A 26149-nucleotide genomic window follows, 5' to 3' on the forward strand; every position below is an offset into this window, starting at 1 on the left:
GTACTGTTGGTGAGAATGTAATTGGTGTAGCTACTATGGAAAACAGTATGGAGGTTCTTCAAAAAATTGAAAGTAGAGCTACAATAAGATCTAGCAATTGCACTTCTGAATATTTATCCAAAAAAAAAATGAAAACACAAACTCAAAAAGATATCTGCACCTTCATGCACATTGCAGCATTATTTACAATAATCAAGACTTGGGAGCAACCTAAGTATCCATCAAAGGATGAATGGATAAAGAAAATGCATATATGTGTGTGTGTATACATACATATACATATACATGCACACATACAACGGAATATTACTCAGCCATAAGAAGAATGGAATCTTGCCATTTGCTGTTAACATGGAGGACCTTGAGGGCATTATTCTAAGTGAAATAAGTTAGATAAGAAAAGATAAATACTGCATTCTCACTTACAAGAATCTAAAAACAAAACAAAACCAAGTTCATGAATACAGAGAGTAGACAGTTGGTTGCCTGTGGCATGGGTAGGCAAAATGGGTGAAGTAGATCAAAAAGTACAATTTCCAGTTTTAAAATAAGTAAGTCATGGGAATGTAATGTACAGCATGATGACTCTAGTTAATAATACCTTACTGTGGTGCACCTGGGTGGCTGTCTTTTGAGTGCCCAACTCTTGATTTTGGCTCAGGTCATGATCTTGATCAGGGGATCAAGCCCCACGTGAATTCCATGCTCAGGGTGGAGTCTGCTTGTCCCTCTCCCTGCCCCTCCTCCCTACCACTCTCTCGCTTTCTCTAAAATAATAAATAAAATCTTTAAATAATACCTTACTGCATATTTTTTTTAGAGAAGGGGGAGGGGCAAAAGGAGAGGGAGAGAGAGAATCGCAGGCTCCACACCCAGTGCAGAGCCCAATGAGGGGCTGGACGTGGGGCTCCATGTGGAGCTTGATTCTCCGTCTCACAACCCTGAGATCATGACCCAAGCTGCAATCAGGAGTTGCCACTTAACCAACTGAGCCACCCAGGCACCCCACCTTACTGAATATTTGACAGTAGCTGAGAGTGGATCTTGAACATTCTCATTACAAGAAAGACAAATTTTGTAACTATGTATGATGACAGATGTTAACTGAACTTACTGTGGTGATCATTTTGCAATATATACAAATATCAAATCATTGTATTGTACACCTGAAACTAATATGATGTCAATTATACCTCCATAAAAAAACATATTGGAAACAATGATCCATGTATGTTGTATAATTAGGAAAATAAAATATAGTACTAGAAGCATTCTGGCAGAGAGACCTGTGACCAAGGAGAAATAATTTAAGCATCTTTCAGCTACTTTTTTAAGGAAAGAAAATGTATTCATTTACTAATGTTGATAAGTTATTCTCTTTTTTAAAAAAGATTTTATTTGCGAGAGAGAGAGAGAGAGAGAGTGAGACAGAGAGAGAAGGAGCAGGGGGAGGGGCAAAGGGAGAGGGAGAGAGAACAGGGAGCCCAGTGCTGGGCTCAATCCTGGGACTCCGGGATTATGACCTGAGCCGAAGGCAGACGCTTAACCGACTAAACCACCCAAGCGACCCTGTTAAGAAATTATTCTAATATTGACTTAGAATGTATATGCTGCAGTGTAATCACACACATCTCCATTAAAAATTATCAAATTCATTCTGTAAGTTTTCTTACATCATTTTAAGATATAAAGGTAAACCACTCACAGGGTATATAACAACAAATGTGAGCTTGTATATGCAGAGACTATACCTGTATACAAAAATATTGAATTTTGAGCCAGGTGGATGTATTATCTATTTAATAAAAAGTTATTCTGTAAGTAATAATCAAATTGTCATTGCATTACCCTTTCTACATTAGCTGATACTTACAGAAGACTCAACTAAAAACAGAGTGCAGCAAAGAATATCAACCTCATTGTTTTATAATGCCAGTTCTCATGTTCTCTTGAACAATACTATTTTCTGTTTCCCACACAGAAAGCAGATAGGCTCACACTGGTAATCGGGCAAATGTAAAGTAAATCAATGAGATGGGTAAAGCGTGTGACTCTTGATCTCAGGGCTGTGAGTTCAGGCATCCACGTTGGGTGTAGAGGTTACTTAAAAAAAAGAAAGAAATGCTATTTAAACACAAAACAAAAACAGCAATGAGCTGCTATCTCCCTACCATGTGAGAGTAGAGTTAGTGCTGCCAGGGGCACAGGTCAGGGTGGGAAGCTAAGGTGGTCAGAGAAGTTAGTACTTGAATAGTTGTGAAAAAGAGTAAGAACTAGCCACACAGAAAAGTGGTGGTAAGGGCCTCCAGAAAGAGGGCACAGAAAGTGTGACAGTAGAGAGGAGCATGGCACTTTGGGGACTCTGGGAGGGTATGTGGCTGAGCACGCAAGCAGGGAAGGAATCGCAAGAGGAGAAGTTGTAGATGAGGCCAAAGTCAGGTCTCAGAGGCCTTTTTAAATATCTGATCCCAGTGAAGAGCGCGAGACCTTCCTGAAGGAATAACTGATTCCAGGGCAGGGGCAGGGGGAGGACAAGTTAAACCTGGAACATCTTGTGCCAGAAAGTAAGAAAACACTAAACAATTGATGGGGACATATCAGTGGGACACAGAAGCTAACATGAAGTGCCATCCACTAGTCAAGTCAGGGACAATTTGAACATCAAAATATATAATGACACTACGGGATTTATAGAAAACAAGAAATGAATAATCCATAATCCACCCATCCATATGCATACATACCAAAAAAAGCAGCTCCTCTTTCCAAAGAATGCCAATTAATAAACGTAGAACATAATTAGAAAGTCACCAGTCTGTACCATTATAGTAACAACTGATCAGATTCATCAATGTGTACTAAATCACTGGGTGGAAGTTTGTGGTCTTAAAGTATCTCCCCACAAATTATTAATTACAAAGGGAAAAGTTATACCTTTATCGTGGAAAAAACTGGCAGGTAACACCTTAATGAACCCATTGATCAAAGTTCATAATTACCCCAGAATAAGGCAAACTGTCATCCTGGGCCTCCTAACCTGACACATCGAGAATGCACCATCAGGGCAGAAAACTTCAAAAATGAACATCCTCAGGCTAGCTGTTAGGAGGACTGTTTTCCTGGGTCAAGGAAAAAAATGCTAAAAAGGACATTATTAGGACAATTGGTGAATTGTGAAGATGGATTAAATATTTGATAATTGTATTGGAGGAATGTTAAATTTCCTGAATTTGACAATAACATTATGGTTATGTAGGAAAATGTCCCTGTTCTTAGGAGATACAGGTCATGATATCTGTAATATCCTCTCAAATGGTTCAGACAGTAAGCTTTTCTCCCTAAATTAACTTATAGGTTTGAAATTTTCAAACTAAACTAAAATAATGATGATGACTCTCACAGAAATGTGTACGATGGTCCAGAAGATAAATTCAAGACTCTCTAAATGGGGCGGGGAGCTGTTAGAACATTTCAGTTGATAAAATGATATGATTAGATTTGCCATTTTGAAAGTTTACTATGGAGCAATGTGGAGCATGGTCCAGGAAATGGACATGCTGGCCAAAGGACAAGTTTGACCTGCAAACTCTTCACTTCTAAATACATTGTACTGTTATTTTGGCAGCTAGATTGAAGTCAGAAACATGTTCTTTTTTATATAATATTTAGTAGTGCATAAGCTAAAAGGATTAAGTTAATACATTAAATGTGGAAACATAATTGCTTTTCTTTCCATAAATATTATTAAATGACAATTCACTTTTATTGACAATTTCTAGAAGCTGACTGCCTATATTATGGGTCATTTCTGCTTTCTGTTTTTGTCTTTTGCATAGCCCCTAACCTTGGATAAAACAATTCACACTCACTTGAATCTGCATTTAAAAATGAAATTATGGGTGCCTGGGAAGTGCAGTCAGTTAAGCATAGGACTCTTGGTTTCCGCTCAGATCCTGATCTCAGGGTCATGAGATCGAGCCCTGCGTTGCATGGAGTTGGCCTGAGACTCTCTCTCCTTCTCCCTCTCCACCCGCCTCTCTCAAATAAATAAACAAATAAATCTTTCAAAAAATGAAATTAATAGAGAATCCAACTTAATTTGTCCATTTGTGCTCTGGTATCACTGAAGAAGAAAAAAAAGGTAGTAAAAACCTCCCATCGAATAAGAATACGTATTTTACTTTTTCCTGTCCTCTCTACTCCTATGGAAAATAGTGGGTGGAAGGGAGAAAAAAGACTGGGCTAGGATCTCCTCATAGACAAGACAGTTTATAACAAAAAGACAGAAAAATCACCCAATATATTAGAATTGCTGGCTAGGGGCGCCTGGGTGGCTCAGTCGTTAAGCGTCTGCCTTCGGCTCAGGTCATGATCCCAGGGTCCTGGGATTGAGTCCCACATCGGGCTCCCTGCTCAGCGGGAAGCCTGCTTCTCCCTCTTCCACTCCCCCTGCTTGTGTTCCTGCTCTCGCTGTCTCTCTCTGTCAAATAAATAAAATCTTTAAAAAAAAAAAAAAAAGAATTGCTGGCTAGTTCTCTTCCAAAGTCTTTGCAGGGAATATCTCCCAGCCACAACAGGAGATAAAGAATAAATTGCTTTTACACTTCTACAGCTACAGAAGTGACTTGAAATTGATGCCTTTAATTTACTTCTAACTGTGTGGATAAAGGCAGAATCAGACAAGGGATGTCTTTCTTGTCCTGCAACAATTGGAAAGACAAATGTGTGTAGTGAAGGTGGAGGCTATTAGTTACTTCACATTACCTGATTATCTCTGCTGATTACTACCAGCAGCACGCTCACTTCTACCACTCTGGAGCCCCAATGGGAGGAGGTCTGGTGGAGTGGGGCTGGCAGCTAGGGCCAAATGCAGGGACAACTTGGGTCTGCAGTGAATTTTGTAGCTCAGTGCTGTCTGAGGAAGAGGACCAAGATCCCAGCCAGGAGAGCCTGTCCCATTCAGTCAGGGTGAGTGGGAGGCAAGGTTCAGAAGCTGAGGTATGGTGCCAAAGGGGTGTCAGAGGTAGAGATGGAGGGCAGCAAGGAGGGACAAAGGAAGGGTGGCAGATGGATTGGAATGGCAAGGGGGATGGTCTGGACATGGACTTGGCATAGGCAATCATGCTTACATTTGTATGAATGGTATTTCTGTAAGGACCACTGATTCTGAATCTTGTTTTGGGTGGTGGTTACACAGGTATATATAACTTTATTTTTTTTTTAAAGATTTTATTTTATTTATTTGACAGAGAGATAGAGAGAGAGCACAAGTAAGCAGAGAGGCAGGCAGAGTGGGAGAAGCAGGCTCTCTGCTGAGCAGGGAGCCCAATGCGGGGCTCGATCCCAGGACCCCAGGATCATGACCTGAGCCGAAGGCAGCCACTTAACCGACTGAGCCACCCAGGTGCCCCAACAGGTATATATAACTTTAAAACTCACTGAACTAACATCCAGATTTTTGCTTTTATTGCATGTTAATTATATCTCATTTTTTTAAAAGCCCATTGGAAGTAAATACAGCAGGAAATTACTGTAGCTGAAATCACAATCTTATGGTGCCCCTAGAGCTTACTGTGAACATAAGGTTAATAAATCCTCATAAGAGCCTCCTTGATACTTACAAAAATGAGATGATGAGAGACCACATTGCCCCAAACTTCAGACTAAAATAAAGAAAAGAGTTTAATTTCAAAGTTCTGTTGGGCCTTGGTATAAATGAAAGTGTCCCTGATGTAGTGGATTCTGCTTTGGTCAGGCAGTAATAGGTGTAATTTCTTTTACCCCAGTAGGCCTCTGGGCATTATAAGAAGCCAGAAGGAGGAACTGAAATTAGTCTGGACAGTAATTTAAAATACTATCTCCCTTATGAACAAAAGAAGCTGAGAAGTCTATATTTAATGAAAAATGTTTGCATTCCTAAGGATTTAGGCTCTACCTTCTTCCAGTAACGTGGTAGGATCAAAGCACAATACAAAAAGTCATGCTCATAATAAACCTATGGTGGTTTACTTATTGAAGTAAGAAAGGATTTAAATAAATTCAAAGATATACCTTTTCCTTTAAAGAAAATTAACATTTTAAGAAATTCCTGGGGTGCCTGAGTGACTCATTCGGTTAGGCTTCTGCCTTTGGCTTGGGTCATGATCCCGGAGTCCTGGGATTGAGCCCAGCATCAGGCTCCCTACTCAGTGGGGAGTCTGCTTCTCCCTCTCCCTCTGCTCCTTCCCCCTGCTCATGCTCTATCTCAAATAAATTGAAAAAAAAATTCCTATTAAAGAAATTCAGTATTGTAACTATGTCAATTTTCTTCAAGTTAATCTAAAAACTGAATACTATCCCAGGCAAAAATCACAGAAAGAATTTTAAAATATGTTAGAAAATAGGGGCACCTAGCTGGCTTAGTGGGTAGAGCATGTGACTCTTGATCTTGGGGTTGTAAGTCTGAACCCACGTTGAGTGTAGAGATTATTTAAAAATAGTCTTTAAATATGTAAGAATATAGAGAAAAATTGACTTTGATTATGAAAATTTTCAAACATAAAAAAGTAGAAAGAATGAAAAAATAAATAACCATTACCTGGATTCAACAATTTTTTTTTTCTGGATTCAACAATTCTTAATGCTCTGCCATAGTTGTTTCATAGGTAGATAGATACATAGGCAAATGGATAGATAGAATGAGATAAAGAGTACATGTTTACAGAACCATTTTAAAGTGTTACACTCTAATACTTTATCCATAAATTCTTCAGTATGAATTTTCATAGATATTATCAGTTGGCTTGGGCTGCTATAACAAAGTATCATAGACTTGGTGGTTTTTGTTTTTTTGTTTTTTTAAGATTTTAATTTTAAGTAATCTCTACACCCAACATGGGGCTCAAACTTACTACCCTGAAATCAGGAGTCACATGCTCTAGTGCCTCAGCCAGCCAGGTGCCCCAAGACTGGGTGGTTTAAACAAGAGACATTTATTTCTCACAGTTTTGGAGTCTGGGAAGTCCAGGATCAAGGCGCTTGCTGATATGGTTCCTGGGGAGGACTTTGTTCCTGGCTTGCAGATGGCCACCTTCTAGCTGTGTCCTCATATGGCAGAGAGAGAGAGCTATCTCTCTTCTCTTTTCTACTACTTACAGGAGTGATAATCAAAATATGAAGGCCACACCCTCTTGACTTCATCTAAACCGAATTACCTCTCAAAGGTCCATCCCCAAAACACCATCACATTGGAGATTAGGACTTCAACATATGAATTGGGCTGAGGAAGTGGGGGCGGGGGGGGTGGTGAAATTCAGTCCATAGCACTAGAATAAGTCCATTCTTCTACATAATTGCATTATTATGGGGTATGATAATTCATACCCCAATTAACAATATTTCCCTAATATCACATAATGCCCAATCCATATTCAAATGTCACCAGTTGTCCTAAACATACCACTTAGGCTGGTTTGTTCAGACCAGAGACTATACACTGCATTTGATTTTATGCCTCTTAAGGCTCTTTTTACTTACCACAGGTCTCCTCATCCAGTTGACCTGTTTTTTCCCATGACATTTACTTGTTGAAGAGACAGACTTTGTAAAAGGTCCACACGTTAGATTGTTTTCTTGTAAGTCATTTAACTTATTCCCCCCACTCCCTATATTTCCTGTAAACTGAAGTCAGATCTCAAGACTTGATTGGGTAAACATTTTTGGCTCTAATATTTTATTGGTGATGCTGTGTTCATCAAGAAGCACACAATCAAGCCCTGCATTGAGCCCCATGTGGGGCTCTGTGCTCATTTAGGAAAGAAAAATAGTAAGGAGGAGGGTGCCTGGGTGGCTCAGTTGGTTAAGTGACTGCCTTCGGCTCAGGTCATGATCCTGGGGTCCTGGGATCGAGTCCCACATCGGGCTCCCTGCTCAGCAGGGAGTCTGCTTCTCCCTCTGACCTTCCTCCATCTCATGCTCTCTCTCTACCATTCTCTCTCTCTCTCAATAAATAAATAAAAATCTTTTAAAAAAAAAGATGTTTAGAAAAATAGTAAGGAGGAAATTATCCACTGGACACCAAACCATACTATAAAGCTACTATAATCTAAACAGTGCACACAGACATAGGAATAGGCTAATATTAATAGAAAATTAATATTAATAAAAAGATTAGTCAAAAAGCAAAGAGACTAGAATCAGGCCATAGTATATATAAGAACTGTACATATATATGGGTAGCAGTTCAAATTAATGGGGAAAAGATGGGTTATGTGATAAAAAGTGTTGGGAAAAGGATAGATCCTTACTTTATTCTACATCTCCAAATAAATTCCAGGTAGATTAAAGAGCTAAATATAATAACATCTCTAAAAGAAATAGAAAATAAAGAATACTTTTAAAATACTGGGACAAGAAAAATAAGATACAACACATAGAAACCTTAAAAAAGGACTGGTAAGGGGTGCTGGGCTGGCTCAATCAGTGGAATGTGTGACTCTTGATCTTGTGGCTGTGAGTTCAAGCCCCACACTGGGTGGAGAGATTACTTAAAAATAAAATCTTAAAAAAAAAAAAGGACTGGTAAAATTGATCAGACATTAAAACACATAAAGCTAGGGGCGCCTGGGTGGCTCAGTCGGTTAAGTGTCTGCCTTGGGCTCGGGTCATGATCCCGGGGTCCTGGGATTGAGCCCCGCATCAGGCTCTCTGCTCAGTGGAGTCTGCTTCTCCCTCTCCCTCTGCCTGCAGCTCCCCCTGCTTGTGCTCTGTCTCTCTCTGTCAAATAAATAAATAAAATCTTTAAAAAAAAATTAAAAAAATAAAACACATAAAACTTCTGTAGCAACATGAATATAGTAATATGACAAAGATTAGGTAATTATCAGCAAAGATTGCTCCCACCAATCTAAAAGAAAACAGATGGAGAAATGAGCAAAGGACATGAATAAGAAATTCTTAGAAAATATACTGAGCACTTTATAACATGCTCAGCTTTACTACTGATCAGAGAAATGCAATGAAAGTTACAGTAAGCTATTACTTTTTATTCTCAAACTTAAAAATGTTGATTCTATCTAGTGATTTCAAGGGTGTACAAAAACAGGTACTCTAAAATATTGTTAGTGTCCATCAAAATTTAAAAAGTGGATACTCTCCGATCCAGCAATTCCACCTCCTGTGGATATACATGTTAGGATATTCAATGCAGGACTGTTTGTAATAGTGCCCCCCACCCAATACAACCTAAGTGTCCACCCATAGGAAAATAAATTATGGAAAACATACAAGGGAAATCCATGCAGCCATTAGAGTGAATGAAGTTGGCTATAAGGACTGACAAGGGAAATATTCAGGATGCAGTATTAAGTAAAAACAAAACAAAACAAAACAAAAAAACCCCACTTCACAGAACAATATGCATACTATGAAATAATTTATTTAAATAAATCTTTTAAATCTAAATACAGACCTTTTTTTTTAAGATTTTATTTGCGAGAGAGAAAGCAAGAGACAGAGCATGAGTGAGGAGAGGGGCAGGGGGTGAGGAAGAGGGAGAAGCAGACTCCCCACTGAGCAGGGAGCCCAAGGAACACAGGGCTCAATCCGAGGATCCTGGGATCATGAACTGAGCCAAAGGCAGATGCTTAACCAACTGAGCTACCCAGGCGCCCCTAAGTGCAGACTGTTAAAGGTGGTTATCTATGAGGGTAGGATTGGGGTATGAGGGTGAAGGAGAACTTTTTTGGTATATGTTTATATATATATATTTTTTTAAATTTATGTTTCTAAAAAATATAATCACACATTCATGCGTTATTTGGTCATTTGGGATAAAAACAAAGAAAAAGAAAAATACCTCACTCAAGAATCTTTGAGGTAAAAAGCCACTATCACCAAGTTATACCTACATTTAAGAAGCTACCTACTAAGGAGGATGAGCATGTTCCTTCATTCAGTCTTGGTAGAAACATTTAGCCAAGGAGAGCATGCTGATCCTCATGTACCCTTTTCCATTTCTCCCAGGTTACTAAATTCTACTCTACTGATACACTAAATATCTGACCATAAGTCAAATGTGTGTTAGCATTTTTCAAAAGGTGAAGTGAGAGAAAGCTGGGTGCTGCTCGCTCAGTGCCCCAGGCACAGGCCTAGGCTTTGGGGTGTAAGCACTCTTAGTCATTCTCTAATCTCAAGACTCAATATAACCAGAATCCTCACTATTCTCTAGCCCCTTCCACCCCACCATTCCATTATTATAATTACTGTTGTTGTTTGTGTGGGAGGAAGTGTATATAACCCAAAACCACCAAATTAACATCAGGAATATTGTTTTAAAAATCTACATTGTTGGGCGCCTGGGTGGCTCAGATGGTTAAGTGTCTGCCTTCAGCTTGGGTCGTGATCCCAGGGTCCTGGGATCAAGCCCTGCATCGGGCTCCCTGCTCCTTGGGAGCCTGCTTCTCCCTCTGCCTCTCTCTCTCTCTGTCTCTCATGAATAAAAATTAAAAAAAAATCTTTAATAAAAAAGAAAACTACATTGTTATGGGACACCTGGCTGGTTAAGTGTCTGCCTTCGGCTGGGGTCATGATACCAGGGTCCTAGGATCGAGTCCCACATCGGGCTCCTTGCCCCGCAGGGAGCCTGCTTCTCCCTTTGCTTGCTGTTCCTCCTGCTGTGCTCTCTCTCTCTCCCCCTCTCTCTGACAAATAAATTAAAAAATATCTTTTTAAAAAAAATCTAGGGGCGCCTGGGTGGCTCAGTCGTTAAGTGACTGCCTTCGGCTCAGGTCATGATCCCCAGGGTCCTGGGATCGAGCCCCACATCGGGCTCCCTGCTTGGTGGGAAGCCTGCTTCTCCCTCTCCCTCTCCCCCTGCTTGTGTTCCCTCTCACGCTGTCTCTCTCTCTCACTCTCTCTCTCTGTCAATTAAATAAAATCTTTAAAAAATAAATAAATAAATAAATAAATAAATAAATAAATAAATAACTATCTACAATGTTAGCATGTGGTCTGAGGTCCAAAAAAAATTGAATCAAACTGTATGACATTTACACAACTATACACGTTACTTCAGAAACAGACCTACAAGGAAAGATCCCTTCAAACTCTGTCCTTAACCTGTGAAGAATGGTGCTGGCCCCAAGAAAGAGCCATGTGTTTCCAAACCAAACTCACTGCAGGACCTGGGATAACTGCCATGACCTGTCAAACGAGGGATTCCTCACCTACAAAATAAAAACAACAATATTTAACAGGGCATTTGTGTGAAGCTCCTACCACTGTGTACAGCATGTGCTGGTAGCTTAATAAACATCCATTTTCTCCCCTTTTTACAATTCTAAGAGATTTTCAGTCTCAGGGTCAGGAACATGGGGGATTTCAGATTAATGCTGAGAATACCAGAATATCCAATGAAATAAAACCAACTTTTTTTTTTATTTTATTTTTAAGTAATCTCTATACCCAACATGGGGCTTGAACTTACAGCCCTGAGACCAAGAATTGCATGCTCTACAGACTGAGCCAGCCATGTGCCCCCAAACCAACTTTTTAAAAAGATGCTAGTGAAGATTTTAGTGTGTGTTCATTTTCCCATATACCTGCCACCTAAACCCTCTAGCTTTATGGAAATTTGACCTTATACAACTTATTTATTTATTTATTTATTTATTTTTTTAGATCTTATTTATTTATTTGACAGAGAGAGACACAGCAAGAGAGGGAACACAAGCAGGGGGAGTGGGAGAGGGAGAAGCAGGCTTCCTGCGGAGCAGGGAGCCCAGTGCGGGGCCCCATCCCAGGACCCTGGGATCATAACCTGAGCCAAAGGCAGACGCTTAACGACTGAGCCACCCAGGCGCCCCTATAAATTATTTATTTTCATATCATTAAGCTATAATTTACTTATCATTTGAAATTGAAACAGTATCATTTAAAAAAAATTTTTTAAGATTTTAATTTTAAGTTGTTTTTTTTTTTTAAGATTTTATTTTTTTTTGACAGAGAGATAGTACAAGTAGGCAGAGAGGCAGGCAGAGGGAGAGGAAGAAGCCAGCTCCCTGCTAAGCAGGGAGGCTGATGTGGGGCTCCATCCCAGGACCTGGAGATCATGACCTGAACCAAAGGCAGACGCTTAACCATCTGAGCCACCAAGGCACCCCGAGAAGCTTCGAAATTTTAACATAATGTATCTATGGACCAGTTTCTACTAATTTTAGGGTAAGATTTCAAACTTTCAGAGTATGACTTATCTGAAATATACATATCAGAAAATGTTCCAAAAAAAGGTAAATGTTCCATAACTGTATTCTTTTCAGGGTGAATTTACCTAGGAGAAAGGAATATTTTATTTTATTTTATTTTTAAAGATTTTATTTATTTATTTGAGAGAGAGAGAATGAGAGATAGAGAGCACGAGAGGGAAGAGGGTCAGAGGGAGAAGCAGATTCCCTGCCGAGCAGGGAGCCCGATGTGGGACTCGATCCCGGGACTCCAGGATCATGACCTGAGCCGAAGGCAGTCGCTTAACCAACTGAGCCACCCAGGCACCCGAGAAAGGAATATTTTAGAGAATTCCTTCTTTTTTTGCTTTTCACTGTGCTGCCCATAATGTTCAGGATTACAACCAGATGCATCTGTTCTCTAAGCTCAGACAGTTGGGGAAAGACAAGCCGGAGTCCTGAAGACAGTGTTTAGGTTCTCACTCCAGCCCTGCCCCTGTCACTTCTGTGGATCCCCACATCCTCACTGTGAAAGGGCAGCCTTGGACCAAATACCGTGTAAAGTTCCTTCAAGCTCTAAAATTTTATGATCAATGGTCAAACAGTGAACAATAAACTAACCAATCAACCAAGGAAACTAAACTACATTTCCTATGGCCTATTTCTCAGAGCCTAGAGATCAGCTTATTGAACATCAGGAAGAGTCAAATTGCTCAAGTGCAACACACAAAAAACAAACATCAGTAAGAAATAGCACTTTTCTACCACTACCTAAACATGACCTAAAAACAAAATATAAATAGGGTTTCAAATTTCGATGTGTGTACTTAGCATATGGATTTCCTATTCCCAAGAATGTGAAACATTTCTGCAAAATTACCAACTATAATTATATATTTTCTCAACGATGTTACACTAACAAAACCATAAAATTCTGTTTCTAAAACATGAAAATGCTTAAACATAATTATCTGTACTTAATATATTTTTTTCTCTTTCATTTGGAATCATAGGCATTTTGTTAGAATTTCCAGCCTCAACACTAATTTTGAAGTAGAAAATGAACTGCTGTAAGTGAACTTCCTGGCACTTCAGTCTTAGTTTGACATTTAAGGTAAGTCACCCTCAAATAAATAGAATATCATGGGGTATTTGAATTTCTTTCATTCTAGGGATCCAATAAGACAATTCCCATGTAATACCTATTCAAAACAAGACCTAGTCTGATGTTAATTAGACTTGCTGTGGTGATCATTTTGCAATATATACAAATATCAAATCATTATGTTGTACACCTGAACCTAATATAGCGTTATATGTCAATTATACCTCAATAAACAAAATAAAAGACTTACTTTTGCAAAATCCCAAATAGTCTGGGAAGAGGTGGCCTTTCCACTGCTGAGCCCCTAAGGCCGGTAAGGCCTCCTATTTCCGGTCAAAGCAGAGGACCTGGGAGGATAGGTTTCTGCTGAATTTAGACTCATTTGCATAGCATTCCACAAGCTCCCAATTCTCTTACTTCATTGCTGCCCCTGCACACAAACAGGTAGACCATTTTTAATTTAAGGCCTTCACTTATTTCCTTAGGGGAAACGGGATGAAAGAACATGATTACTAAGCTTCTGGTCTAAGTGGCTGATGTGTAGTTCCAGACTGTTCAGCTGAGTCAGTGATGCAGAACCTTCTTTCCCCAGCCCCCTTTCCTCCTTAATTAGCAGCGCTAAAGGGTAAAGGCCTTCAACAATAGAAGTCAAATAGCCCCCCCGGGGAAGTACTCCATCAAAATTTGCATTTCTGAGACGCTTCTAGGGGGACTGACTCAAATTCATCTTTCTCTTCTAGAGGCTGGCAGTAATTGCGGAACTGCAGGATAAAACGTTAAAATGCTGGTGAAAAATTAGGAATAGCTTGCAAGACGTTAAGATTCGGGGCTATGAAATCTAAAGATTGCCCTCCAATCTATTCACCTTCTTAGATGCTACCATCCAAATTTGTTTAAAGTCCCTCCAAAATGACAGTTTTGGTTAAGTTCCAGAAATATCAGGCATTATTTTAACCCAGAAGAAAAAGATATGACTCCAGTTTGCAGGATTAAAGTTCAAGGATTAAATTCGCCACTTGCTTCAATACTTCAATAACTGGACCTGTCGACACTTTAGGTAAGAAAAACTCAGCAACTGGTGTATAAAATCGCTGAGTTAAATGCGGGTACTGGATTCCAAGAGGAACTACGAGACAAACCTACGGTGTATCATGTTTCCACGGTAGGTTTATCGACCCCCTAAGAAGCCCTGGCTTAGTCTTTTTGAATGCTGGGCACACTCATAGGTCGATAAAGAGTGTAGGTGATTTAGATAGTTCGTCGGTTGTGGTACCAACTTTAAGTCTACAGAGCGGCGGACAATTTAATCAGTCCATACTCTTTTCCAAGCCAGCAGCCATAGCCAAGAATCCTTTTCACTTGGCGCGATTACAAGGAAAACCCTGAAATACTTTTTAAAAAAATACACATGCCAAAGAACTGGAGTTATTAGGATGGGGCTGTGTAAAGCTTCGGTGACTCACTAAAGGAAGTTGGGACCTGAGGGCTCAGCACCGGAGGAAAACAAAAAACAAAAGTTGGGGGCAGGCGGAGGGTCGCGAGCACACTTTTATATTTGATTGGCGGAACCACTCAGACTTTTCTTTATGGCGTCACCGGGTACCTGCCTGTAGAAAGGCCCCGTCTGCGTGACGTCACGCCTCACTGACCAATGAAAAGCCCAGTCTGCGGGCCCCGAGGAGGGTTGTGGGCCCTTTTTTGTGAATGAAGCTCCACGGAACAGCCCCCCTGGGGTCCCCGGGAGCCGAGGCCCGCTGTGCTCCCGCGCCTCGGCAGCAGCGTCCGCGGCTGCGGTGGGCGCGCGCGGTTACGCCGGGCAGCTCCAGCCGCCGGCGGCAGCACCGTCGCCTCGGCCGCGCCAGCGGGCTGCGGGCACCTGGGGACGGGCTGGGGGGCGCCGGCGGCTGCAGGAGGCGCTGTAGCCAGGGCTGCGGCGCGGGTCCCGCGGCGGCCGCAGGAGGGAGCGGGGCAGGCGCGGTGGGCCCGGCCCCTCCTCCTGCTCCTGTGCGGCCGCCTCCCGCCGGGCTCAACCGGCGCCCGCCGTCCCCGCAGCGCCGCTCCGCGCCCGCCGCCCCGAGCGCCCGCGCGCGGGGCTGGCGGGGGCCTCGGCGGGCGAGCGGGCGCGCGGGGCCATGGTCGTGGCCCCCTGACGGGCCGCGGCCGCCTCCATGAAGCGGAAGAGCGAGCGGCGGCCAAGCTGGGCCGCCGCGCCCCCCTGCTCGCGGCGCTGCTCGGCGTCCTCGCAGAGAGTGAAAAAGAGCCGCAGCTCCACGTCGCAGGAACTGCACCGCCTGGACCAGCAGGACGACCTGTACCTGGACATCACCGGTGAGCCGGCGAGCGAGCGCGTGGCGGGGCGCCCCAGACACTTGGCACCCGGCGCGGGGGGTCCTAGCCCACCCTCCCAGGCAGTGGAGGCGTCTCCCGGGGCCCGACTGACACGCCTCCGCCCCCACTCCCATAAAAGCCCCACCGGCCACACCCCCTTCAGCGGCCCGGCTCCCTGGGAGCGCCCCCCTACCCCGACTTTCCATCTGCGTGTGTTGCGAGCAGTAACTTTATCCGTTTTGCACTCTCCTACCCCGGCAAGATGGGCCGCGAGGGTCACCTTTCTTAAATTGCTGGCGTCAGCTCGGCGCCTCGGGCTTTTCCTAAGTTCGGGTTGATAGCGCCTCCCCGGGCTGCAAGCTCGGTTGGCCCTCACAGGAGCCTGAACCTCTGAATCATCTCAGAGGATTCCCCGAGCGCTCTGAACGCGCCGGCCCGGGGGCAGCTGCCCTGTTTGTTGGGCGTTCGCCCCACCTCGGGTGCTGTGGAGGAAATGGAGTCCCGCCTCGTGCGGCGTTCCCACGTCCTCGCGCGGGTGCGCACCGCCCTCGCCCCTTCCCCAGCGCGCGCGCCAGCACAACCCGGACCTCCTCGGGCTAGCTCCTCTCCTTTGCTTCCGCAAGGAATGTGTCACACTGATGGTTTGTGAGCCGCTCTGCGTGCCGAATGCCCAGAGTTGTCACTTTTGAGAAATCGCAGCCAGCCAGAGCAGGTAGAAAAGCAGCCCTTTGATAGCTATTTTCTTATTAGTGCTGATTCCACAGTTCTTGAAGACTAATAAATCCAATTTGGCAGCTGTTGGATTTGCCAGGATTGACACTAAAGCGTGTGAAGGCATTAAGTGTAATGATGTATGTGGAAACGCTTTGTAAACAGCATAGCTGTCTACAATTTTGAGGGAATTTGCAGTGTTTTCTGTGGCGCGGGATGTGTAAGCCTTGGCGTGTGGGATTTTTATAAACTGTTTCCCGCCCTTAGCCATTGATAAACCAGGTGGGCTGGAGTGGTCAGAATATTAATTTAGAAAGTGTTCGGGCAAACACAAATTTAGTAAAAATTGTTTTCTAGGTTGACGGACAGTTGGAAACTGAAGGTCCATTTTAATAAAGCTGCGAGTAGACGGGAAGGTTTCTCGGCGCGGGGTGGATGGCCCCTGGGAACTGTGGAGGGAGGAAGGGGTTGCCTTAAGTGCCGGTCTCCGGCTGGCACCTGCCCGGGTCCACCGTAGCGCGTGGCGCTGGTGGAAACGGAGCCAGCTTTCTGAGGCTGAGACCGGGTCCCACCAGGCTGTGCACTCCCGGGGAGATAGCCTTGCCAAGGAGGGCTCGGGGGGGCGGGGGTGTGGTGTGACGACACCACGCATTCCTTACGCCTTTGTTGTCTATACCTCTTCAAAGGAACTTTGCTTCATAGCGTTTAATTTTAGGGCAAGTAACGCACCCTTCCTTCCAAAGGTGCACAGGAGTTTATAGTGAAAAGTTAGTTGGTCGCGCCTCCTGGTGTCCTTCCCCAGAGGCAACTGAAGTTCCGAGTTTCCTATGAATCCTTCCAGAAAGACACTGTGTGTGTATACACCTGTGTACTCTCTATCATACTCAAGCATGGTAGCATACATGTTGTTTTGCACATTGTTTTTTCTTCGCGGTATTATCTCTTAGCAGAACGGTTAGTACATGCAAAACTGCTTCATTAGACTTTAATTACTGCGTAGGCCAAAGTAGATATGGTTTTAGAAAATAAAACTATAAAGTACATGTGGATTTTAAATAGGTGTTTTTTTTAAGATTTCATTTTATTTATTTTATTTAAGTAATCTCTGCACTCAACGTGGGGCTGGAACTCACAACCCCGAGATCAAGAATCACATGCTCTACCGATTGAGCCAGCCAGGCGCCCCCTAAATACATATGTTTTATGATTTGTTTAGACAGCTCCCTATTGATGATCATTTAGATTGTCTCCATCAAAAAGGAGGTTTTGTAAAGTCAAGCCATTGGGCTAGATCTTCTTCCTCCTTCATGGTGAGCTTTCCTGAACACAAAAATTATTTAACTTCAGAAAATATTGCTAAGCCGAATATTGAGGAAAGAGGTGGTGCATTATATAAAATCAAAATGCTGTTATTTAGATTACAAGCCCAGATAATGGAAGGGTCCAGTCTCAGTGTAAGGGGGGACGTAAGGGAGTCAGTTTTGCCGGGAATTTTTCCAGGTATCCCTTAGTGACAGTCTTGGCTTCTTAGAAAAATGATACTAAGTCAGTCTGTTTCAGGGTGATAAATAAGACAAATTAAAGTAACTTTGGGGCGATGGGGTGAAAAAAATAAAGTAACTTTGGATGCAGGGTGCAGATTACTTTTTGTTGGGCTTGGAGGGAAGGCTTGAAACCTCATCAACAAGTGGCAACCTGGTCCCATCCTCCCCAACTTGTTTTTTCCTCAAGTTTGTTTTCTTAATATTTTTCAAGTTGAGCATTAGGAAAGGAGATATATATAGTCTCCCCAGTAATATTTTCTTTCCTTTTCCTGTGCATACTTAAGTTTCTATAAATTGTGCCATATCAGCAAGAAGAGTCCTCTTTTAATGGCTGTATGATACTGCATTGTATGGCTGAATTGTGATTTATATAATGGCAATAAGTAAATGGTTATGTGGGGGGTTTTCAGTCCCTGTAAATGGCAGCAGTCGCACCAGTGTATGTATCTACCTACATGTATGATTGTCTCTGCAGAGCAAAGTAGAAGTGAAGAGGCCAGGCCAAAATATGTATAGGTTTATCCATTCATTGGTGGACTTTTTTGGTGATTTTGAATAATGCTGCTATGAACATTGATGTACAAGTTTTTGTGTGGCGATGTTTTCAGTTGCTTTGCATATATACACCTAGGAGTGGAATTGCAGGGTTGCATGGTAACGCCATGTTTAACCTGCCAGACTTTTCCAAAGCTGCTGTACCACTAGCATTTCCCACCAGCAATTTATTCCTCATCCTCACCAACACTTGTTACAGGATTGTGAAGATTCTTTACCAGTGGGGTTGGTTTGTAAAAATTAATGCACATTATCACTTTTGCCCACTCTGCCCTTAAATACATTAATTTTTTTTACTTTATTCCCTTGTTATTTTTATTGCAACCTATTTTATCTGTTAAGTCAAATTCCATTCTCATAGATTGCAGTATATTTCATGGTGGTGTGTAGATTTTTTTTTTTTAAGATTGATTGATTTATTTTAGAGAGAGAGAATAAGAGAGAGTTCCAGTGCCTGTGGTGGGGGGGCAGGGAGAGGAAGAGAGAGAATCTCAAGCTGACTCCCCAGTGAGCACAGAGCCCATTGGGGCTACATCCCAGGATGCTGAGATCACGACCTGAGCCGCAGTCAAAAGTCTGTCTCTTAACTGACTGAGCCACCCAGGCACCCTGGTGTATATGTTTAATACAGGATGCTTAATGCCTACTTTTGTTCCCTGTAGTCCTTTGTTATGTGGTCACTGTTTTTTTTAGTTTCTAGCCAGCCACCTGGCTACACTGGCCATTTACTAAGAGCTGACTGATGTTTTATTCCCATGTGGACCCCATCTACCTCTCATTGGCCATTTACTTAGTTCTTGCCATGTGCAATGACGTGGATTCCTGGTGCAGTTCCAGTGTATTATGTTAAAAAAAGATCATAAAAGATAAAAACTGTAAACTGTATACATTAATGTGAAAGAGATACTGAGTAAAGATATAATCAGAATGAGTTGTTATCAATCAGGGAAGCTGGGGAAGAAGGGAAGAGAAGAGGGTTTTTGGTTGGCTTTGGAATTAGATCTCTCTCAAGATGGGAGAAGTACCAAAGGAAAAATGTTGGACACAGGTTTTTGATTTTCCTATGAACCTCCTTGCAGTCAGAAGTCTGAATTTTTTTATCTTTATATTCCTACCCCTTAAATAGGGCCATAAATGATAATGTACATTCTCCTTTCCTCTTTATTAATATAGGAAAAAATTTTAAAGACTATGAAAATATTGTATGTCAATACAAGCATATCCCTATGCTTGATAATTTATAGGATTTAATAGTTGGTACAGAACTTAAATTTATTTTACTTCTTTATTTTTTAAACTTCTGACTAGTAAAAGTAATTGGTAATAACTATTGGCTAAAAAAGATTTTTGGTGGTTTGTCTTAAAAAACTTTTTTTTCTTTCCGTATCTGCCATGACAGTCTATCTCTTTACGACTGTCTATATTATAACAGTAAGTAATTTTATTGGGGAAGCTCTAGTTGAGGTCAGGATTGTCATTTAAAAGCACCAATTAATGGTATATCAGATACTCATCAAATTAAACAGATACAGCACTGCCTCTACCCCCCCCTTCTTTTCATTTTAGGATTTAAAAAATTCACATTAGACATTATTAGACAGGGAAAATTTATTCATTAATTCAGGAAGTATTTAATGAATGCTTACTATGTAAAATAGCCCTGCATATTCATTGTTTGCTGTGATAGAAGTGTATTTTTCTTGATAAAGGAATATAGTTAGCTACCTGCGGCACTGATTCAAGGAGGAAATAAATTCATTTTTCTTCAATACTTTAACGTAGTAGATTATTGAGTTTCAATAATTGAAGCTCATCAAAGTATGTAGTGTTCATTTTCCTTCTTGCTTATGACTTATTTCTAACTTATTTTCTTGATTTATGTGCTTAAGTCTTCAACATCTTTACTTCTGATGGTGTCGTGTTAGTTACCTGTTTTAGGTCTAAATCCTTAGGCCCTGGGGCACCACACACAAAAACTTAACATAATTGTGTTGTTACTGTTTCAGTGGACAGAGTGGTTGGGCACAGAGATGAAGGGAATGTGGAATAACTGGATGACAGAGATGGTACTAATGCTAGGAGTCGCCATTCAGTGCCCACTGTAATTTCTCTGTGCCTTGGAATGAGAATGAATTTCACCAATTCTTGTGGGGGAGAGCTGGAATGAAACCACGTTGTGGATTTTTAGAATGGAAGGATGGCATTGGGTGCGTACCAGTGACATTTCTTGGAAGTTTCTGAGATAGTCTCTGGGGATCTCTGAATTGACAGGACAGGTGTTTTGTTATTTGAAAGAATTTCAAGAGATCATCTTGAAATACCACAACCATCCTCTTTTCTCTCAGAAGCTAACACAAGAGATAAGTGATTTTGACCAAATTGATGCACTTTCTTTTTGGGAAAGCCATATTTATTCTTTCCAACAGATAAAGCCATTATATATACAACTCAGCAGAGTTGTATATAAATGATTTGTTGGCCATGTACTATTTAGTCCTGTGTTTACATAGACTAGCAGGTGATGTTCTAGTAGATACGCCATAAGTCGTAACTTGTAAAGTTGAATTTAGATAATTATCTAGTGAATTTGGAAACATGAGCAAACTACATACACAATTCAGGTCCTCCTGCACTCATGCTGTTGTCCATATTGGCTGTCATCACAGCCCAGATTTTCTAGATAGTTCATTCATTCAACCAAATTGTAATGAATACCTACTCTGCCAGGCTTTTTTTTTTTTTTTCCTTCCCCTCAAATGGTAAAAATAGGTCACTGCTGGAGATAATCCCTGTTCTCATGGAGTTTGTTTTCTGTGCTAATTGAGAAAATGAAACTTGGAAGGTCTAGGGGTAAACTAGCCAGAACAGGGAGGGTCTGAGGAATAACTAGCTTAGAGAGGAGCCATATCGTGTTTGAAATCTTTGGGGATGAAAAACTGTGTTCATAGGGTATTTGAAGAGTTAATTCTAGTGGTTAGGCATGAGGACACTAGGGACAGCTAGTGTCTGCCTTCAGGGGAACTGAACACAGCTGGATTATTAATAACCTTTTGGAGCCTCTTTTCTCTCATCTGTTTGAAGGTAAAAAGTGCACAGTGTTGTTGGAAGAACTGAAGCAGACGCATGTGAAGTGCCTGGCTTGGTGCCTCCTTGACAGCCAGGCTCCATAAACGGTCTCTAGTATTACAAGTGTACCTGCAGTGGCCCAGGGATACCAAGGGCAGACTGAGACAGTCACCATGGTTGGAAAGGTTTCCAGCTCAGAAGCAAACATTTCCCCCATACGTGTACATGCACAAAAGGTTCAGTGAATCAGCACAGTGAAAATGCTTCTAAGAGTGATCTTCAGGGCAGAAGCAGTCCGGATGAGGCTGGTTCAGTATTTGTCAAAGCGCTGGAAGAGATTTAGCACTGCGTTGACAATCTTTTCTGCCTTGGGAAAAATGTTACCGTTTCTCTTTAAAGATTCCTTGTAAGAAGAAGAATAAACCAGAGCCGTTTCTTCCTTTTTGAGGCTGTTACGTATTTTTATTACACTGAAGAGTCTGTATATTGCCTTATATTAAATTGCAGCTAAGCTTATGGGGGGGGGAGATCTTTGTAAAGATGAAAAGGCCTCATGGGAGAGCCTCAGGTAGAAGGTTATGGAAAATAAAACAAATAAATTCTTTACTGATAGAATATAAACTCTTCAGAGTGGTTAAAGCATGACTGTGCCCTAGAACATCGTTTTAAAAGAGTATTTCACAGATCCAAAAGATTTGATACTGGTGGTGCGTATTATAAGCAGTTGGACATTTTTTTGTTGTTATTTTGAGTAAAACAAAATTGCCTTTCAGTGGGCCTTTCCGTGCTTAATTTGTGGCATGGAGACCCAATGTATTTGGAAAGGGTGGGAATTAGACATAAAATAAGAAATTACATGTTTAAATCTTTTCCTTTAATTACACTGAGAACAAAATAATTTTAGTAGCCAGTATTTTATTTTCCTTTCCATACTAGCCACAGAGTATTTTTAATCTTAGTTCCTTAAGGTCCTTCACATTAAAATTACTTTTACATAATTATCTGTCAGTTGAATGAAAAACATGGATAGACGGGTTTCAGACATTTCAAAGCTGTTCCTCACTTAGGACAGGCACCTTTATGAGTGAGGTAAGTAGGTACAGGGGTTGTGGGCAAAAAAAGTGGTCAGATTGATACAGAGTCACAAAAACTGGTTTGGTAGGAGCTAACCAATCTTCAAATATCATTTCTTTACATTATTTGGTTTTTAGCTTCTGAGGTTAGTCACTTAATTTCTAGAAGTTCTGACTACTATATTAGGCAGGGATTACCTTAGAAAACATTTTCTAAAATAAAATTGATTTTAATTTCCTAAATACAAGGCTATTTAACTGGAATGTGTGCGTCTCATCTGGATTCTCTAGTTTATGTGAAAGTTTTACGCCCTTCTCTCTCTTTCTCTTTTTTCTATAGCTTTTCATGGATACTGCTCCAACAAAGGTATTCAGATCATTGACTCTACTTTGCAGTGCTTTCTGATGATTTTAAAACTGTAGATTTAATCTGTTAGTTGTCATTCTTGGTTCCGTCCCTTCCTGTTTGCTTGTTCTAAATTTAGTCTTGGGTAGCAGATTCAGTTTTCTTTAACTGTAGAGTACCCTTTGTATGTTTACGACTTAAGTTGAAATTTGTCTTTATATGAAAAGTTTTGTTGGTTTCTTTGTACAGGTAATGCTGACAGTAGTTTCTGTGATATTTTACTGGGTTAATTATTGCTATGTTTGCGATAGTGGATGTTTTTGGTAATACTAAACTTTTTCTATTATAATTGAATCTCACTTTTGTAGCCTCTTGCTGAAAGGATGCATAGAATGAGTTGTTATAACCAAACAGCTATTCTTGATTTGTTTTTTTCTTTTGCGAAGTCACTTAGTTCTTTCTAGGCATTTCTTTGCTTAATGGACAGGCTTATGTCTTATTTATTGTTTTTGGCACGAGGAAATACTCATGAAATGCCAACTTAAACTTTGGGAATGGGGAAGCTGTTTCATATTCTATTGAAAAAATTGAAAGTATTCTGATTCCATTTCATTTTCAAGTACCTCAAATAAGGCCAGTTATCAAAAGAACAAATCCAAGTGGCTCCATATGTATAATAATTCTAATTAAAAAAATTTCTGCCTTTATTCTTTTGGTCTTTTATTCAGCTCCTTTAATTCCTAGTATTATTTACATTCTAGAGGAGCAGTTCTCTTAGAGGGCTTTATTCACCAGTCAGTTCAAAGATTTGGTCCCATTGTCTTGGAATCTGAAAGGCTGAGGAAGGTAGGCCGGGTAAATTTATTCTAATTGTGTAATATCACATATTGACTTCATTTCTCAGGTAGTTCACTTTTATACTATTAAAATTTGGTTGCCAGTGTACTTTTCACAAAAGAAAAACATCTTGTTCCCAATGTCGATGGTGTTTGTTGTTCCTTCAAGTTCTAATTTGAAAGTAAAATTACTTTCTTGGCACTGCAGTTTATGACATTGATCTTTTTATACCCAATCCATAATGCTATAATATCATTACAGATTCTGAATTCTGCAAAGCCCTCCATTTTAGGACCATCTCAGCTGAATCATTCTCTGCATTTTGCTCATTTATACTCATTTGTAGTTGTATGAATTGTGCTATGGAATTAATTAGTGTATCCATTTAACAAATATTTATTGAGCAACTACCTTGAACGAGGGATTGAGCCACGTGTTATTGAGGAAGGGAGGAGATGTGAAGATTTATAGCAACATCCCTGAAAGAATGAGAAGGCATAGACTATTAAGTCATCATCTCAGTGAAAACAGGTAATGAAGGAATCAGTCATTATGTAGTTTTGCTCTCTTCATTTATACAATGTCAGTTTGAGAGAATTTTGTGATGGAAATGTCACTCCATAATTCCTACACAAAGTGAATTATTTTTTCCAGTGTGTAGTGAAAACAATCTGTCTTAAGGTGTCTTTCTCGTGGGAGTGGGGGGGGTGTGGGCGTAGGTGTGTGTTTTAAATCTCAAAAGAGACAAGGGGGAAAAGCTTAATTGTGGTATCTAACTAATCATATCCGTATATGAATGCAGTATATAAATGAATAGTATAAATGTATATAAATGTATATAGTTAATAATATACTGAAAACCTATTTCTACTAAAACACAGCTGAAGTAAAAGGTCTCCATTACAATTCTGTATCTCTAATTTGAATCTCAAGAGCATCCCAGACAATATAATTTAAAATAAGATACCTTGTTTGTTTTTTGAAAATACATTATTTATTGGTAGGAAGTAATTACAGAGCACTTTTTTTTTTTTTTAAGATCATGTTTATTTATTTGACAGAGAGAGACACAGTGAGAGCAGGAACACAAGCAGGGGGAGTGGGAGAGGGAGAAGCAGGCCCCCCGCGGAGCAGGGAGCCCAATGCCAGGCTGATCCCAGGACCCTGGGGTCACGACCCGAGCAGAAGGCAGACGCCCAACGACTGAGCCACCCAGGCGCCCCCACAGAGCACCTTTTAAGCTGAGCATGGCTTCTTGAATCAAAGGCACTAAAGACGAAGGTTCCCAAATATTTTAAGAACTAGATTTGGTTTGTGTGACTTGAACCGAGAACTGAAAAACATTCCGAATTTCACATTCTTTTATAGGTGTTGAGGAAGAATTGCTTTGACATGAATATAACAGAATTAACATTATGGTTTTACATTTTTGGGAGCTGTTCTCAGACTGCTCTTGGAATTTTTTTATTGTAATACCGTCATTAGGTAGCTTGTTGGAAGCACCTTATACATGAAACTGAATCATCTTAACATGCATTTAGTTCCTTTTGACAATAAACTGTCAAATAAAAGCTTAGGATTTAGCTAGCAAACACAATCGAGGTTGGGATTTTAACTTCACCATTAATATACTCTAAACTATTGTGACTGAAAGGGCTCGAAGCACAAATTCACTCAGGATATGTTTGAGTGCATTTTATGGTCTCAACCTTGCAGTTGCTGCTTCTAGGGCTGCAGTGGAGATTTCACACTTGACCAGATCTCTGGGAAGTGATAGGAGCCCATGGAACGGGGTGATATATCTTAAATCTGTGACATAGAGGGGCTTTGACATAGAATGTCACGGACATTCAAAGATGGATGTCTCTGAATGAATGAGAAAAGAGGCTTGAGCGCTGTTTTAAAAGATTCTCTTTTTCCCCCTACCCCCAGAACCAGCAGGAACCGTTCCTTTTTTTTTTTTTTTTTAAGATTTTATTTATTTATTTGAGAGAGAGAGAGAGAGAGCAAGCGAGCACAAGAAGGGGGGTCAGAGGGAGAAGCAGGCTCTCTGCTGAGCAGGGAAGCCTGAGGCGGGACTGGATCCTGAAACTCCGGGATCATGACCTGAGCTGAAGGCAATTGCTTAACCAACTGAGCCACTCAGGCACCCAGCAGGAACCGTTCTTGATCACGGTAACACCAGTCTGCTTTCTTCTTGCTGACAGCACCATTGTCCCTACTGTGGTGGCAGTTGTCAGGGTTTGGTGACTGCTGGGATGGGGTTAGACCCCACTCCAGTGTGAGGGAAATACCCTCTTCTACCCCTCAACCTGCCTCACAGTGCTCTCCCATTCTGCCAGTAACAAGAATCAAGATGTGGTAGTTAACCTAAATTAAATAAC

At 41.1% G+C, this 26149-nt stretch overlaps 1 protein-coding gene across 8 annotated transcripts in view; it reads left to right on the forward strand.

Moving 5' to 3' along the window:
• The first annotated feature begins 15052 nt into the window (after positions 1–15052).
• The window catches only part of CDC14B (cell division cycle 14B), a 111821-nt gene continuing 100724 nt past the window's right edge, over positions 15053–26149 (forward strand). For 2 of the 8 annotated variants that reach the window (XM_027614869.1, XM_027614872.1), the window contains exon 1: positions 15053–15633. In XM_027614869.1, the coding sequence (XP_027470670.1) occupies positions 15474–15633 (160 nt within the window). In that variant the 5' untranslated portion in view covers positions 15053–15473. The remainder of the gene's footprint in view (positions 15634–26149) is intronic. The other 6 variants (XM_027614875.1, XM_027614870.1, XR_003523607.1 and 3 more) reach the window with 3 other exon arrangements.

Source organism: Zalophus californianus, chromosome 13 (genome assembly GCF_009762305.2).
Source record: "Zalophus californianus isolate mZalCal1 chromosome 13, mZalCal1.pri.v2, whole genome shotgun sequence".
Lineage (NCBI taxonomy): Eukaryota > Metazoa > Chordata > Mammalia > Carnivora > Otariidae > Zalophus > Zalophus californianus.